Genomic DNA, 19,448 nt, shown 5'->3' with positions numbered 1-19,448 from the left:
AATACTTGTCGATAGACGGATGGTCAAACGGACATGCTATTTCTGAAATTACTTCTAATGTCTGAAAGTCTTTGTTTTTTATGCATACCGTAATTTGGAACTAGAATCTATTGAGTTTGTTTGAAAAAGCTACGTCCTTTTTAACTTTCAGAAATGTATAGTCAAAGTGTTATCTTTGAGAAAAGAGGTGGATATCGATTTTGCTGACCCTGTGCAAAACCATCTTAACTGTAAGAAAGTAAACGCATTATTGCAAAACATAAAACAATGTATGTCCTTTTGATTTTTGAGATATTAGTTTCATCTAAAAAGATCTAACCTAAAATATTCGACAAATATTATTCGCATTTGAATTTTCCATTTCCAAAGATGTTGATAATTTTGAGAGTACATAATGTGTAAATGAAAAGGTGATTAAGATGATACAGAAGTGAGTGGCAGCTCTTTTTTTGTGTGTGTAAAATAAAACCATTACAACTGATAGTACTAATTATTGTAAGATGTAGTACTTCATCGTTGCATGGTTAATGTTATTAAACGTGCATGCTTATTTACTACAAACGTTGATCGTATCCATATTCATAAATTTATATAGCAATGTGTGCATTTGTGATGAAGGGATAGAAGATATTTGTACAGTAAATGTAATTTTGTGTTACAATATTTAACAGTTCATTGTGTTTTTGATAACTATACATGTATTCAGGAATGATTAATTGTGTTACCTTTGTTTCGTTTCGTGAATTTGCACTGTGCTTTCCGAGTGAATAAATAACGATGCTTTTAAGTGCAAAATAAGTATTTGTTTTTCTTTAAGATATTATCATATTTATATAAAAACACAATAGTTTTAACGTACTTTCTTTCTGTACATGTATAGTATTATAATAGGTACATGTGGTGCAAGTATTTTGGTTTTCTTTCAATTATACCAGGAATCAAGAAACTAGGTGAGTGAAGAATTTACGTTTCGAAATGAATAAAAAATATTGAAAGTTCATTTCAAGTTAATTTTTTAAAATTTAATTAATACTTGTTCTGTAAATTAATAATTTAAATTGTCAATTAAATTATGAAACACTTAATACTACATTATTTGTCATGTAAATTAGAAAAAACTTCCTTGTTAAAAATATTTTAAAATTTATTAATATACAGTGCTGATAAAAAGTTCAAGGTCACCTGTTAATGCTGTTGTATTTGAAAAAGATTTGAAAATGTTCTATTTAAAAAAGCTTGGTTATTGAGTCATTGTGTCTTTGAGAGACCGTGTTGTGTTTCGACAGTATTTCCCCAGAAAATATAAAATATTTTGGGCTGAAATTATACAATGAAGTTCACAGCGACGGAAATATGTATCACATAGCCATGTATACCGGAAATGAAGTTGTATCTTTTAATACCACTTCGTCGAGAGATGCATTAATTTGTAACATAATCTAATATATAAGAGATCGGGGCCATAATCACACAAAAAAACGAACATTTTAATGAGAAAGAACAGTTTTATCAAGTTTACATCAACTGGATATCAGAAATATTTTCTCTTGATGAAAAAATTTCAAATTCATTTTAAATTCTAAAATAAATAATAAAGTATTCTTTCTTTCTATGCAATATAATATAATTCCCGTAGTGGTTTTGAACATTTGCTTTCTATTTCGTTAAAAAATATTAACAAATAATAGAGTTAGAGCCGTTTAAATAACATCATGCGCGGTACAGCGTTCAACTGTTTTAAAAATCACCTTATGAAAGGATGTATCAGGAAATTTAAATCGTGTCATGAGAAGGGTAATCATATGCAGACAATTTTTTCTTAATAAAACGTATAAATAATTAGCATAAAAGCAAGATATAATTAGAAATGTATCAAAGCGTGAGCAGTTTTACTATTAACTTAAGGGATATTTCAAAAACTCCAAATTTGAGGTCATTTTTCTCGTGACGCCATGGATGGATAATTTACTTGTTTTTTTTATTTAGCATCCTCAAATTAGAATAAAAAGCGTAATTAGAAATGTATCCAAGCGTATCCCCTTTTATTATTGACATAAGCGGTACTTCAAATTTAAGGTAATTTTTCTCGTGATGCCATGGATGGATAAGTTTATTTATTTATTTATTTATTTATTTTTGATTTAGCATCCTCAAATTAGAATAAAAAGCGTAATTAGGAATTCATCCAATCGTAGGCTCTTCTTACTAATGCAGTGATCGGATGTTCTTTGTCAGAATACCTCATATATATCCTTTCTTGGCAATATATCCTTTTGTTATATTCCAGGGACGCCCGAAGAAAATTTTCTAGAGAGGGGCCCATCTCCATGGTTGCTATATTACATCTGGTATTTCTGGTATTTAATATACGTGGGTTGCTATATTACGTATATATTTTCGAGAGCCAGAGGGGGGCCCGAGCCCCATTCTGCCCTCCCCTTCGGGCGCCCATGATATAATCTCATTTCTGTTTGAGTTTCATTGAGAGAAAATTTTTAAAACTGCATTCAATAATCTAGTTCTCTTTTAAAATGACTTGCATTGTACGAACTTAAACTTTTTATAGGCACTGTTATGAATTAAAGAGTAAGTTTGGTAGTATGGTATCACAACCGATTTACATTGAAATATGTACGCGGTAATTTTGTTTTGATGTTATAAAAGGAGTTGTTATAATAGAGAAAAATACAATTCATTTCTAGTCAATCATTTTTAGCTTATTACTTTTATTAGTTTTTGTTGCTGTTAATGCGTTGACTAAATCTGTATCTTTCAATCTATAAAGAGAAAGTATTTTAAAAACTATCAAAAAGGCGTGTAACTTTTATGGATTTTTGATATGATACTATTTTGTTAGTTTCTTTTCATCAATTTGGAAAAACTGTTTGCTTTTACTATTTAGTAGAATTAGCGTGAAATTCAAATTGAATTTGAACTGTGGTACTAGTTTCGATTTCTTGCTCCGATTGTTTTTCAAAACTAGGCGAAAAGCTGAAAATACTGACCTGGTGATGCTTACCGTATCGAAATCGATTTTTTTTTTGGATCAAAAGATCCAATATATTTCAATGAAAAAAAAAATTCTTGTACGCCTTATATCTGGAGAACTACACTCAATGTAGCCAAATCCAAACTATCACTTAACTCAGTATGATGTGCTTATTCCGTAGAAAATACGAAAACTCGATTCAGGGGCCGTTCAAAAATTTTGTGATTCCTGATCGAAGATCCAATATATTTCATTCAATCAAAAATTTTCTTGTACGCCTTATATCTGGAGAACTACATATAGTGTAGCCAAACCCAAACTCTCTCTTAACTCAGTTAAATATACTTATTCCGTAGAAAATACGAAAACTCGATTTAGGGGCCGTTTAAAAATTTTTGGGTCCCTGATTGAAGATCCAATATATTTCATTCAGTCAATCTTTTTTTTTTTCATCCTCAGTGCGTTGTGTAAAAATTTCCACTGCTTCATTAAGCACAAGTACTTCCAGACTTAAGTAATACATGCTTTAAGTCAATTCACAGTTACGTAATAAATCTTGTAAGTTACAACTACTAGCGTATATGAACATGTTTGCGGGTTGGACATCTTTTGAGTATGCAACATGTAATATTTAGTTTTCTGTATAAAAGAACTTTTATATATATAACCTTAATATTTTTCACACGTCAAAATTTGAAGCAAGCTTATGTAATAAAGTTGCTGATATAAACATACTATCCTGATACTAATATTAGTTGGTTCACTTTTATTTCATGATGCTATAAGTTACTACTTGATTATGGAATCATTATCTTCGATTTGAGAAATTCTAAAGTTATACTTACCCAAAGTACATACTTGTAAAGAACAAGTTATATTTCCTCTTCTTTGTACATATTCGCCACTTTTCTACAAATGCAAGAAATTTCATCATGTTAACAATAAAGCAGCGTTAGGCTTTGTTTTTCTACAACGCACTGAGAATGATGGAAGCCGACCATCAAAAGCGTATCTGATTTTTCTTCATTTATGGGTGCATCAAAGTGAGCCCTTTCAACTGTTGATATGCGTCCACTTCTACCACTACTAGACATCGGATTTTTATGCACTTAATATGCACAAATAATGCAATAAAAGAGAGCATTTTCAAACATACATCAAAGTTCTGACAAAGTTTTGTGGTTAAAATATAACATGAAAAGTGTACCTCACCTTTCAGGGACTTCAGAAAGGTAACTTTCAGAATTTATTTTGGTGACAGTTACAGTTTATATACACCTAACTTTTTAAAAGCTACTCGATTTTTTTATATTAAAATAAACACAGTGATATGAGAATCTCTAATTTTTCTTCACATTTCTATTTTAGAGTACATTTGCTTTACACGAACAAGCCTCACTTTTCTACACGTTTCCACTATTTAAAAAAAAGTTTTTAAGGATTTACTCCTTTCCGTACTTAACCATACGGTATATCACAGGGTGCTTGTCTTTATCATCTTTTGGTGTCAGTTTGTGACATTTGTGGCCAGAAGATGAACTGTTAACATCACTAGATGTTACTGGCAATATTTGTAGAGAGGAGCAAATTTAGTATCTTTATTTTCTGACAAGTTGAAATTTAATCTTGAAGATATTTTCCCATGGTTTCAGCTGTTTTGTAGTCGAAGTTTCTGGCAATAACATCTGTCAATTTATTTTCCACAGAGCGCCCGAATTTACCAGGAACTGACTGGAGCTCCTGCCGAACTTCATCAACTAGAGCTAAGCATTCACTGAGGAGCATTTCTCGCGTTTGTTGTTTCTGAATTGATGTCGAACGATATTACAATGCCTTTATCATTATCAGATTTCTCTTAACACCTTGGCAATTGTAAGCGTCTCTTTTGATCGGTTGCTAACTTTATTGGTCTTCCACAAACTAGACATTCTTCCATTCTCCCATGCATAAAGCCACAGACATGTAAATGCATTGAAAATACAAACTAAAACAGGATTTATTACATGTTATAAGTATACATCTGAAATAAAAACTTATAGAATATGCTTTTAAGCACTAACATATGCTCTAACCTTTGAAATGTGCATTTATATGCACTATAAAACTTCAAATTTGAGCTGTATTATTGGTTTACGAAGTTTACCAGAGATGCATATACGCAAACAAAATATTCATTTGCATAAAAATCTGACGTCTAATCATTACACTATTATGTGAAATGCTAACGAATGCTTTCATTAATTATTCAATTTACTTCTTATTAAATACTTATTTAATATACAATTGTATAGAACGATAAGAGCTAGTGACAAACCCTTTAAGAAATGATGTTGTGTATAATTTAACACAAAACCATGATTGTTATAACTCAGGTATTGTATATAAATATATAATTATCAGTAAAACTTAAATCATTATAATGCTTATAGCACCAAACGAAAGAAATACTGAATAATCATAATTTATTAAATGTTTTATTCACCAAACTTAAATCAAACATTCAAATGTAACATTCTCGGTTCAATTTTTAAAACTTAAATAAAGTAGCATTTAATACTCTGAAGTATTACATAATTTGTAGTTGAAAGTTTAAAATGAACGTATGTTACACAGATTAGCGATTATGACGATTTATTACAATTTAAAAAATACAGTTATTGCTTGTATACCTTACTAAACGCATGCTTTCTTTTAAGTTTAGCAGTAACTTTCTGAACTAATGAAATAGTGATGTATTGAAAATGCTTTTTTTTTTTTTTTAATATTAAATTGTAAAACATTATTTGCTTTTGTTTGAAGAAAATATGCTCTGCAACAAGCTTTTAAGACAGCTTTTACTAATAAGCTTGAGTTGTAAATATGCAAGATGTTACACATAAAAGACTACAATAGCTTCCTTGTGTTGTCGCGACATGTTTCAATGTACAGTTTGATAATTACTTGTACTAAATAATTGTAAAGCTTTATGCATATTTGCATCTTTATAATTGTTATGACTATGTCACTTAGCTTGGTGACATTTTGATTCATGTAAAGCTTTTTAGTATAAAAAGGTAAATGTGTTGTATTTAGTTAAATAATTATATTGGCAACATTTAGTTTATTATAGAACACAATACAAAGTCATATTTATAGTGCAGATAATTTTGTACATTTTTGTGCAATACTACTTGCATGATTTCATAAATTAGAAAACTAGTTTACTTTAAATTGTGTTATCGAGATTTTAAAATTTACTTTTGTTTTTGTGGCTGTGACTAGTTCTTATTTATTTTCTTTTTGTCTCATGGTTGCCATACCAAAGGAAAAAGTTGCAAAATCCATCTGGAAATGAATTAAAATGGATTTTTCTTGCTTTCATTAGTAGGCAACTCTTCATTTCTGGATACTGGAGCTCCTGGTCTTGTAGCCAACAATTATACATGTGGACGAGTCAATATCATGGGAAACATTGTTCAGGATTCAGCTCCATACCTGTTTCCTTTCATCATAGAATACAGCCTTATTGGAGCCGCTGTCGTTTATGTGATGTGGTCACACATCGGTTGGAACCCTAAGTAAGTTGCAGGTTAAATTTTACTTGTATAAATACTTATCCTTAACTTATTCAAAGGCAGGTAGTACGTATATTTTAGCTGGAGACTATCTGGATTATATAAGAATATTTTAATATTTTCTTTATCACTTTTAGAGAAATCAGTCTTAAAGCAGAGTAGTGAAGACGAAGCATAAGGTATTATTAATTTTTAATGAAACGTAGATAGTTTACAGTTTATTTGCGTGAGAAACTTGAAAAACTTCAAACATAAATGTGACTTGTAAAATCGTTGAAAATAACTGTCTTAAGTAACTTGCTTGGTTTAAATTTATCAGGTAGACAATTCAGACGATACCAAACTCAAATATAGGTAAGGTGTATCATTTTCTTTAACTAAAAATGCGTAATGATACCGAATTTTCTCTTTCTTTGAAATTTAAAACTGTTTCGAAATTATATCGGATCGAAAATTGTACTTCTTAGACTTTGTTTTACCTTTCTTCCTTTTTTCAAATATTAAAAACACTTAAGTTCTGTAAATACACTATATAGGATACTCAAACGTTCACCATGCTGTGTAGAGATTGGTGTTTCATGGTTCTGAATGGTTTTTCAATTTAAGATAGTCTTTTTACTAATCTGAGAAGAAATCAATTTTTAAATATATGCCTGTATAACATGGAAAATGTTTATTCAAAATTAATGCTACAAGATTTCAATCAAAGGCGTTATAGATGCCAAATTTCAGTTCTAGACGCGTTCTGCAATATTTCGAGACTATTATCTGTGATTACTAGGTGTATAAGCTTAAATCCGCCGTTTTGTAGTCAGAAAATTACATGTTTTGTTCATAGAAAGCAAAAAGAAATTTATTCAAAGTACTTGCCCTCGCTAGCTACACATTTTGCCCACCTCGAGCAATTTGTGGACACCACGCAAAACAAAGTCCTTCTCTTTCGAGGCAAACCACTCATCAAGCCATTTGCGGACATCTGCATACGAATCAAAGTGCTGCTCAGCGAGGCACATCGACGCAAACAGATGGTAATTGGAAGGCGCCAGGTCTGGCAAATAAACGGGATGGGGTAGCACCTCCCAGTTTAGTATCTCCAAGTAGTTTTGGACCACTGTTGACATGTGCGATGAGGCGTTGTCGTGGAGAAAAATCAGCTTATCTAGTCTTTGTTGATACTCCGTCCTTTTTCACACAGAGCATGGTGCAATTTGATCAGTTGTTGGTTATAGCTGTGGGCATTGACAGTTTCACCAGGTATGAACAGCTCAAAGTAGACGATACCCTGCTGATTCCACTAAACACACAGCATCGTCTTGCGTCCGAAGCGATTTGGTCTCGAGGAAGAAGTTGAGGATTAGCCGGGTTCAACCCATGATTTCTTACGTTTAGTTAGGATTCCCGAAATATAACCACTTTTCATAGCTCGTCGCAATCCGATACAGAAACGACTTTCTTTTTGTCTGCGAGCAAGATTTCGCATGTGTTTTGACGTCTCTTCAGCTGCCAATCGGTCAATTCCTGCGGCACCCATTTTCCGATCTTTTGAACCTTTCCCATGGCACATAGACGCATGGAAATGGCTGTTTGAGTAACACTCAACTGCTCGGCAAACATTTTGTTTCCAGTTGGATATCGTCCTCGTTCAAAAGAGCCTGCAATTGATGATCTTTAAATTTCCGGGACCGATTTTCACGCTTCTTATCGCTTAGGTCAAAATTGTCGTCTTTGAACCGCCGAACCCAATCTCGGCACGTTGTTTCCGACACAGCACTGTCACCATAGACCTCCACAAGCTTTCGATGTGATTCGGCAGCCGATTTCTTACTGACGATGTGCACTGATTCGTGTTGCCAGATGTCCAACTCATACAAACAACAGGTATGGCCAGGGGTGTAGCCAGCAGGTTTATGTAGGGGGGGCCCGTCGTTTTTGAGGGGGGTCCAGCTACAAAGCCAAAAGAAATTATGTTGCAGCTAGTGTTTTTGAGGCATGAAAAAACCGGCAAATTTTGGTTTCCAGCTTCTTCGTCTTCTTCTTCTTCTTCTTCTTCTTCTTCTTCTTATTATTATTATTATTATTATTATTATTATTATTTGCTTTTTGTGCATAAATTATATTCCAGGTAGTTTTATTATGTTTAACCAACAATCACTGTCCCGGACCAAATTCCTTACCGAACCCGGAATATACCTTTTGCATAACTAGTTTAAGCCCTTGTACGCAGAACCTATCTACATAAGGCTAATTTTCTTTGAAATTTCACTTATTTTCTTTAAGATTTCCTGACAAAAATAATTATTTATTATTCGTGACTAAAAGAACATAATTATTTTATTAACATCTACAGTACTGGCACAATTATTATGGATTTTTGATAAAGACAAAACTTTTGTGCAAAAATGTCTTGCAAACAATTTTATTAACTAATATTTTATTTACTTTACCACACCAGTAGCAAACAAATATTTATTAGTTATTTTAGGTTGGTTTTACAGTCTTATACGGGAGTGTCTGGCAATACAGAGAGAAAATGTCTGACAACCCTGACACAATCACTGCATTCTCTGGACAGAGCTCAGTAATAGTCTGGCATTTCCGTGGAGAAATGTGTGTTTATTGCATTGTCCGCCTGCCATTTGCATGTTATCACTTTAGTTTTGTGTGCTTGTGCATTCAAGTTTAATACCAACTTTTTTTCCCAGATTTTCTAATGTGTTTATGCAATTGAGCAGACATGGGCAAAGTTCGTGATTTGAGTTCTCGCAAAGTTGGACAGATTAGTGTTTTATTGAAAGAAACCACCTTAAAACAGAAAGAAATAGGGAAGAAACTTAAAGTTTCAACTCAAACCGTCAGTAATATCAAGAAGAAATTGGAATATGGCCACAGTTTGGCATCAAATAGGGTTGGAAAATGTGGTAGACCTAAGAAAACAACACCGAGAATGGACAGAAAAATAATTAAAATGGCAATTAACAACAGAAGAGCATCTTGCAGAATGATTTCCAACTAACTTGAAGCAGAGGGCACTACCATTGCTCGCAGAACAGTAAATAAGAGACTATTGGAAGGTGGACTAAAAGCATATCGTCCCAGAAAAAAGCCTCGCCTTACTGATAAGATGAAACAGGCTCGCAAGGCCTGGGCAGAGGCTCACGTTGACTGGACATCTGAGCAAGGGGAGAAGGAAAGAGTTTAAAATATTCATGTAAAAACGTTAATAACACAAATAATTAAAATTATGCAAAATATTAAACTTAACTTCCAATTTTAAGCCTTGCAGACTTTCACGTCATTAAGCTTACTCGTTATTCAATTGCTCCCATCACTTTCATCAGCTGTTCAACGCCTTATTTTGTGGCCTATATTGTTGCAGATTGTGTTCTGTGACGAGTCTATCGTTGCAGTGCTTAACGACCGTGTGCAGACTGTAAGAAGGCGATCAGGTGAGCAATTTACACCGGAATGGTTAAAGAAGACTGTAAAATTCCCTCAGAAGCTCATGGTCTGGGGATCCATTTCTGTGCATGGAACAATTCGTTTGGAGATTGTTGATGGCACCATGGACCAGTATAAGTACAAAGAAGTACTACAAAGACGTTTGCTACCTCAAACAAGGGACTGGTTTGACGATAGACCTTGGATTTTTCAACAGGACTCTGCCCCGTGTCATACGGCAAGGTCAGTGAAGACCTGGTTTGAAGAAAATGGTGTAGAAGTGCTCTCATGGCCTGGAAATTCCCCGGATATGAATCCGATTGAGAGTTTATGGTCTGTATTGAAAGATGAAATACATGAAGTTCCCGTAACGACCAAAGCAGAGCTCATACAACGTCTTATCAAAGTATGTATTCATTCAGGTAGAATCAGGGAATTGTGCAGGAAGTTGATCACTGGAACTCCCAGACGTGTTAAAGCACTTGTTAATGCAAAGGGTGAACAAACTAAATATTAAAATAGTTGTTTACTATTGACGTACTCACTATTTGTGAATAAAATTGATTTGCATTATTATTTGTTTACTTAAATGTCGTTTTTGTAGAAAAATTATGTTTTTTCCAAAAATCCATAATAATTGTGCCAGTACTGTATGTCTTATTTCCTGTTCTAGGGGCCGTCCACATATTACGTAACGCTATTTTTGACCAATTTTACCCCACCCTCCTGCTTGTCACACTTCGTAACGCAAGGCCGAACCCCACCCCTTTGTTACGTAACACTTTTTGATCTTTATTTTTTCATTATTTTGATTATTTTAAGGGTTATTACAATAAAAAACTATTTTTAATGGTAGAACTTTTTATTAGAAAATGCTTATATTATTGTGAATATATTTATAGCGTTTTTCGCCAACAAATCAAAGTATTAGAAAATGGTAGACTCGTAATAATCTTTTATCCCCATAAGGTTGTTTAATTAACCAAGGAGGTCGCACCCATCATTTTAGGTCACTGGTGATTGGCAAGAAGAAAGTACTGCGGAAGATGCAGTTAAAACAGGATTTAAAGAAATAACATCGACCTCTTCTTCCGAGATACAGGGTGCTTCGTGCATTTGAAGTTCGCCAGTGTTAACGATGCAGAGTTCTGTTCCTCGTCGACCACAGATTCGAAGTGGCTGCGCACGTGAAGGAGCAGGGACATCTCGTTTGTAAACAAGCTTTCGAGCATCTTCTTTGCACTTCGGACTTCAGTTTATCACTATACAAATTCTTAAAAAAAAAAAAAAAAAAAAAAAAAAGTGCGAGAATGCGAATAAACTCGATTTCTTCAGAAATATTCAAATCCAAAAATAATAATAATAAAGTAGTACGACAATAATATCCGACGAATTAGGTTTTTAATATCTTTAGGTCTGCAAATCGTGCATTGTTCCGTCAAAAAATGTTTCAAGAAAAAAAAAGTTTCTTCTGTTTCACATGAGAAACTTCTTCGAAGGAAAGAGTGGGTAATGATTCGAATCAGAAGTTTTAAATAATATTCTCAGAAATAGCGATACAAGTGGGAACGCGAAGGAATTTTAAAGCGGTGGTTACGATCACTAATAACTAACTCCAGAAAATCGTGTGACGTAAATGCAATGCTGCGATAGCCGCAAAACCGAGTTTTATTGTATTGTGATACACACAGAGTTCTTCACCAGTCATGCTGGTGTCTAGTGCGTCTTCGAATAACTTCTGTATGATTCAATTTATATAGGCTATAGTTCGAAACTTTCCGAAATAATGTAATTATTTATTTATCTATCTATATATACAGGGTGAACGGTAACTACGTGGACGAACTTGGACGGGTGATATTATATCTTTAAAAAAGCAAAGATGTCCTAGTAAACATGGGGGAAATTCCGTTCCGTTTAGGAATGACAGAGTGTTGAAAGCATGGGAACATGTACTTCAGTGGCCAACAGCTTAAAAACAATACATCGTGGAGAGTGCGGTTAAAAACGTCACTTAGAAAGTCATACCTACTCTATTGAAAAATCCATATTTAAAAACGCAGCTACGTGTGCGCACGGGATTAACAACATGTGACACTTCTTTCCTTTACAGCATATCCGGGAATCCCTCCGTTCCTTTGGGGAATTCCGTGCGCACGCATAGCTGTGTTTCCAAACATGCATTTTTCAACAGAGTAGGTATGATTTTCTAAGTGACATTTTTAACCGCACTCTCTATGATGTATTGCTTTCGACACTCTGTCAGTCCTAAACGGGACGGAATTTCCCATGTTCACTACGACTTTTTTTTTGTTTCTTGTTAGATGAACTATCACCCGCCCAAATTTGTCCACGTAGTTACCATTCACTCTGTAATATATATATATATATATATATATATATATATATATATATAATGAAATTACTACATTTGTAACAACTCTTGAGCCACCCGACTGATTTCGATTAACTTTTCAACGTAGATGAGTTTCGGGCCTGGAATGTTTTTTATAGCTTTACTTTGAATGTGCACTTTGAAGAGAAGGGGGAGATATACAAAAATGATCGAAAATGACCAATATTAATGTTGAATCATAGTTTTCGGAGTGGCTGATACGAAAAGTACCACTTCTGATGCCGTTTAAATCTAAATTCAGTCCCCATTATTACTCTTAAGGGGGATGGTGACATGTAAAAATAATTGAAAATTACCGATTAATTGAAATCCATACCGAAAAACGTTGTTTTTCACCAAATTTTTCATCTGATATAAATATGTTTTTTTTTTAAATACTAGTTACAGCATATAAAAAATGTAATGCAGGCCTACTTAGAAATCAGTTTAGTACCATTGTTTTATGGTAGTAATTACAGTAAATTTTTGAAACATTTGTTTTCAAAGTGTCAGATATATATCGCAGTAAACTGTGTGATCTGCTGTAAAAAAAAATAATAAACCATACTGTTTTCCGACTGGTATAAGGAGGAAATACCATACAATTTTTCGATTGGTATAGTAAAATAGTATTTTCCCATACTGTTTTACCGTAAATGATCAATTATATGCAAACTTTGTTATTTTCAAGTGACTGAAGCGAGGTAATCTTACAATGATGTTTTAAAAGCTGGTCATTTGGGGGGGCCAGGAAGTCATTTGGGGGGGCCAGGCCCCGATGGGCCCCCCCATGGCTACACCCCTGGGTATGGCATGCCATGGTAGCTTCAAACGCACACGAACGCCATCTATGAGCAAACGGCGGACTTAAGCTTATACACCTGATATTCATGTGAGTAATTTCAGCGCATTGAGTTTGGATGAAGGCTAGAAATACTGAGGTTAAGATGAGTAAAATTACTGCAAAGCTGAAGATTGAAGTTAACTAAACCCTGAAGTTGAGTTGAGTGAACTACGAAGGAAGTACTTATCCCAAATCAAAACAGCATTTCCATAGTTCGAAATTTTTACTTGTTTGCTTATATATTTTTGTCTAAGACTTTGATTAGAGGTGTTCTAAGGTGTTATTTCTATGTAAGATGATAAAAGTATTTGATTAGAGATATACCAAGGTGTTATTTTTATGTAAGATGACAAAAGTATATGATTATAGATATACCAAGATGCTATTTATATGTAAGATGACACAGTATTTGATTAGATATATTTATCTAGGTGTTATTTCTATGTAAGATGACAAAGTACGTGATTATAGATATACCAAGTGTAAGATGACTAAGTATTTGATTAGACGTATACTAAGATGTTATTTCTACGTACTACCTAATTGTCACTTTTTCTTTCCAGATATGTGACCGAAGAGGAAGTAACCGAACACTTGAGCGTTGTGTCTCATCATGTCCATAGCCGTGTGGATTGTGTAGGAGCCAGCAAAGGATTATTCTTTGGACTACTGCTATTGGTGGGCTCTCTCATTTGTCTCATTCTGTTTTTCGTTCTCATTCGCCATCCAGACCTTAGACGACTCGCCATTTACTTGGCCGACGTCTCTCATTGTGCTGTCATGGTGCTTAGTATCATCGCCATTTTCATAGGCTTCATTAGGTAAGAATGGAAAGTTACTGCCATTACTGAGGTTGATTCACTTACATTGAGCCGAATTTGAGTGTGCGACTTATCTTAAAAATGCCATATTTTCACCATTGGTTGTGTCCACCTCTACTGAATGTTTACCCAGCATCGGAGTTTCCATAGCAGGAAACTGCGTTGTAGCTGTACCGTGGGGTATTGCATTCCGTTCCTCTTTACAGGCTTTCCACAGACCATTGATGGTGCGGACTCGACGATGGGACAAGTGCCGCTTTAGGAGTCTGAAAGCATAGTAGTCTTTCCTGCACCTAGACTCTTGACAGGAATTTCTTGTTCCTTACGGCGATAGAATTCCAGCAATGTTTTCGCTGTGCTTTGACTTAGTGCAGTTCAACCTAAGTCTTGTCCGTGCAATGCTGGGATTTCATGCTAATACATTTCAGTTAGGACATGATTCTCATAGTACGCAGCGTGACATTTCGCTCCATCTTTCGGAGACACATTGACCCTGTACGAGAAACCGTCCACAATTATGAACCTTTTTGGGAAACGGTTCTAGCTGCTCGCATTAGTGTGGAGGGGCCAGAACTCTGTGCCGCATATCTCCGAATAATACGATTCACAGTGGCACGGCCTACATGAACATTATGCACTTAATACATTTCTGCAACACCGTGAACTTAGCGTCACAAAGTGTTGCAATGAACTCGTCCCAGAATCTGTTCAGTTTTGGCACCACCAGACTATGCTCGACTACACTGCTCTACTACGTGACTATTGAGACACTGCTGCTTGCCTCGTGGTAATCTCATGGAGATGAGTTGCACATCGACTTCTGCTCAATATAAATGAATCAACCTCAGTACACGTTTAACTTTTGTACGAAGAAATTAAGGAAGGACATTTTTCTATTGTACTTACTCTGTACCATAGCGATTGGAAGACCCAATATACTACTGTAACTTATTGAGGGACATTTTTCTGCTATAATTACTCTGTGCCATAACGATTGAAAGACCTAATATACCATTAACCAGGTAATCTGTATAAATCCTTGTAGATGAATAACTAGCGTTTTCTCCTTTTATGTGAGAGTTCCAAGTTTAATTCTTCGAAACGGGGAAGGTTAAGTTAGCTGGATAAGAAGAGGAAAGTTAGAGTTCGGTTATACTAACTCAAACAGCTGTTAATAACGCCTTTCTGTGTTTTAATAAAGGTTTCTTGATAGGAAGTGAAGATCTGAAGGAATTAAGGTTGACATACGATTCTTACACAACAGCAAGTTTCAAGAACATTGATTGAAAACATCTCAAGAGAGCAACAAGAACTGACAAAAGAACAAGGAGCAAACAAAACTGAAAACAGCACAGAAGAAAGTCTAACAAGACAAGAAAGAACATGGGTACAGCGAATTCTAGGTGATTCGAATCCGAATAATAGCGTGATAGTCTCTTAATTTTTATATACGTTTTGCTCAAAAGTACATTTTTTATGCTATGGTACCTTCTTTTCTGGTATATGCTTTATTTTATGAAATATACTTTAGCAGTATTACTACTAAATACGTCTTAAACTAAGATCATTATGTGCATTGAATATTTTAACTTGTGGCTGAAACACTGTTCTAAATGTACATGTTCCAACAGAAGACAAGATGGGCGATATAAAGCAGTTTTTACGAAAAAGTGGAACGGGTATTTGATCAACTCCTGCGGTACCATATGAAAATTCTATTAGGGAATTTCAATGCGAAGGTAGGGCAAAAACATAGGTTTTGAAACCGATTATAGGGAATGAAAGTCTGCATAAGGAAAGTAATGAGAACGGGGTTGGACTCGTAAGTTTGTATGGTCCTAGTGAGTTTGTGAGTTTATATGGGAAGTGAGTTGGTATGGTCCTAGTTCGTGAAACTATACACTGGCTACCTATGCGCTGGATAACATTCATTAATATTATAGTAATACTTTTGATGAATAAACTTATTTATTAAAATCCTTATTATCTAGCGTTCAGATTATACAATAAACATAATTAATATATCAATGTAGGAATACTGAAAAATATTGTATTAAATGGATCTATTTATTATGAAAACAATAACTTAATAAACTAGAGCTTCGCTTTTAGTATACTAATACTTATCATTACTCAACATACAAGATATTTATTCACTACAATATATTTTGTTGTTTGATGCATCATTTACTATTAATATATTCCTTCTGAGATTGAAAATTAACAACTCTGTGAGTCATGTGCTGTTAGAAATGTTTTTCTTCTTACTTTGTTAATCTACAAAATTAATAGAATCGAAAAAAATCAAATCTGCAGTACGTAAATACTATTCTAATACTTGTAAAACGGAATTCCATTGAATCTTGTTTATTAAGTAATTAAGTTAGTAGTTAAGGGAATATTTTGTTTATCTTACTTAAGGAAATCAGCATTATCTGCTGTTTGAAGTTCATTTTTAGCAATAAGTCTGTATTAATTATACATGGAATCTCGAATCAAATGTTCAAGACTTTGTGAGTTGTCATATTACATTTTACGATTGATCTGGACCAAGTACATGTCACTGGGAATTTAACCCTGGTTTGCGACAACGAAAGGGAGCAAATTAATCATATAGTTGCAAGAGTGCGATCATGCTGGAGATTTAAAGGGGATATGTACGTGAGGAACAAGAATGTTCGAATCACGGATATTATTACAGCAAGAAGTGTGGTACTTTGGAAATATATACCAACGATGCTAATTTTGACTTCTAACTGTGTTTCATACAACCTGCATTATACACAATGAAAAGGAACTGCAAATTTATACTTTTTCTCTGAAACAGTTCAAGGAATTCGTGTCAAAATTGTAGGCTTTGTCAGATCAGTATAGTCGTTATTTGGAACGAATACTAATGCAAATGATTGCCTATGTGTTTAGAAATGAGGCACAGAAGTTTATAACTAACTAATTAACTAACTAATTCTATGGCCTGTGGCACCCAGAGGTTGAATGCCGCGTTCACAAAAGCTCTCCACTGACTTCTATCTTTAGCCAACTGGATCCAGTTTGTACTTTGGATTCCTATCTCTGCGAGATCCATCTCGATATTGTTCTCCTATCTGCCCGTAGGTCTTCCTAATTTTCGGGTTGGATTTTCAGTTAAAACTTCCAAAGTGTTCCTACTTTCTTTTATTCTGGCTACATGAAGTTTCCGTCATTCCCATTCCCGTTCCTCTTGGGTACGAATATTCGTCTCAGGATTTTATGTCTGTTTTCTCTGCTCTGCTAGTTAAGTAAATTCATAGTCGAACCATGGTTTGTTCCTATGTATTTCCGCGTGCCTTTTTTTTTTTTTTTTTTTGCTGAAATTTTAATGCTATCCCTAATTTCGACCCAAGTATCCTCAACACTAGTGCACTCCGAACCTTCTAAAACACTATTCGACATTTCAATCTGGTATTCCCCCCTCGACTGGCTCTCCTCTGATATTTTTAGACTAAATTTCTCCGTTTTCACATGTAAAATATTTTCTTTATTCAACGATAATCTCTCTCTTAGTTTCGCTGCTACCTGCTAGTGATCAGTGTTACAGTCAGCTCCTCTGAACGGCGAAACATCAATTATGCTAAACTGTTCTCTCTTGGTGATCAGTTTGATTATGTGTTTTTACATCTGGTGAGGTCCAAGTATATTCATGAATGTCGCGATGTGGGAATTTTGTACTGTTCACGATAAGGTTGAAAGAAAACGTTAGTCCGATGCCATAGAAACCGCCGTTTCCAGGGCAACAGATCCTGTCACGGTTAGCCAATATTGAAAGTAAACGAAGAAAAGAGCTAATGTAGAGGAGAGAAGTCGCTAAAATTAATTCTCTTTAACGAGGACGATTTACGAAACATCATCTACTAATTGAAGTCATGATTATTTTCCAATACAGTAAATTTCAATAAACTTTCTTGTTATCGTTAATTACTCCATATCGGACTCCCGAAGAAAACTCATCGAAACAACTTATTGACCGTGCAAATAGCGACTACTCTGTCATGACTCCGTTTTCTTTCATTCAGAAATAGGAAAGAAAGAAAAGAAAGTAGAAGGGTAAAAGAAGGAGGTAGGAAAAGAAGAAAGAAAAGAGATAGGGTATTTTAATGAGAAACAGATTACTGGATAATTCCGGAAATATAGTAAGAGGTCGGGAAAGTCGTTGAAAGATGAATCATTCTAAATGTTATTAATGACTACTCAATTTTGGAATGCTTCGGAATAGACACATGTTCCCTTATACCACCCAGACCTAGCTCCAGGCACCACGACCGGGGGATTGCCCAGACCTAGACCTGGAAACGAGAAAGATGAAATCATTCTTTGTACTGTTATTCCAACCGGTGATTGATAACCATCCAGCATCTGAACTCTGTTCTCTAGGATCGACCACACATATGAATTAGCCAAGAGGAAAAAAAAAAAAAAAATCAGACTTATAAACTCAATATAAATTTATGTATCGTATCAATAAGAATTTCAACTTCCTGGAAGAAAGATGTCGTATTTAGGCTCATCCTGCTATTTTTGTTTCACTCCTAGAGCCGATTCAAACCATTAGTAGCGGTCCTTCATGACCTAGGTTATTTACCTTAACACATATATTAAAACACAACACATATATTATAGATGTTAATACAACAAATGATATCACTAAAATTACTTATATTAAATCTATCATGCATTCACACGCTCACTCACTCAGGACAGTGTATATATGTTTAAAGGAAACCAACTAACTACAAAGATACAAATAATTTATTACATCCATAGTGAAAAGAAAAGACAAACAAATAATTATGAAGAAAATATTAAAAGCACAAGTTCTTGGTTATATATCAATAGAGTACATAGTGTTATATTTTAGTAATTTTTTATATGTCCAATCATCTTGACAAATAGAAAGAGAAAAAAAATTATTTACATGTATCATATCTTAGGCATGCTAAAACAAATTATGATTTGCGACATACGCAAAAAGACACTTATTTCACTTGAAAAAAAAAAATTGACAAAAAGGAAAGAAAAGAAAAAAAAACTTTTTGGTGTATCAGAACTTATATGAGTCTCTACCTCACATTAGGTAATAAAATATTAATAATTTTGAGCGTTCAAATCACAAATCACGCACTACTCGTAGTGTCCAGAACATTTCGCTCCATTTAACTTCGTTCGTGTTTATATATATATATCTCTCTCTAGATATATATATATCTATTGGTTTACAAAACCATTCATCGTCTATACTTGGTTTATAACTTTTAACAGTTTATATCTGCAATCGCACACTGCGACGCTTTATACCCATCCAGGGATTTCGAAAAATCACTATCGCTAGAGGACGTTTCTCCTCTTAGACGGTCCATTTCCAAACTTATTA

General features: G+C 34.3%; 1 protein-coding gene across 11 annotated transcripts in view; it reads left to right on the top strand.

The window, feature by feature from the left end:
• Positions 1-19,448, top strand: part of OtopLa (proton channel otopetrin-like a) — a 598,778-nt gene that overhangs the window by 533,207 nt on the left and 46,123 nt on the right. For 9 of the 11 annotated variants that reach the window (XM_081752533.1, XM_081752530.1, XM_081752535.1 and 6 more), the window contains 2 exons: positions 6,354-6,546; positions 13,784-14,041. In XM_081752533.1, the coding sequence (XP_081608659.1) occupies positions 6,354-6,546; positions 13,784-14,041 (451 nt within the window). The remainder of the gene's footprint in view (positions 1-6,353; positions 6,547-13,783; positions 14,042-19,448) is intronic. The other 2 variants (XM_081752534.1, XM_081752532.1) reach the window with 1 other exon arrangement.

This window comes from Thermobia domestica, chromosome 3, assembly GCF_964235325.1.
Source record: "Thermobia domestica chromosome 3, izTheDome1.hap1.1, whole genome shotgun sequence".
NCBI classification, from domain to species: Eukaryota; Metazoa; Arthropoda; class Insecta; order Zygentoma; family Lepismatidae; genus Thermobia; species Thermobia domestica.
This window is presented reverse-complemented; position numbering and strand designations above follow the sequence as displayed.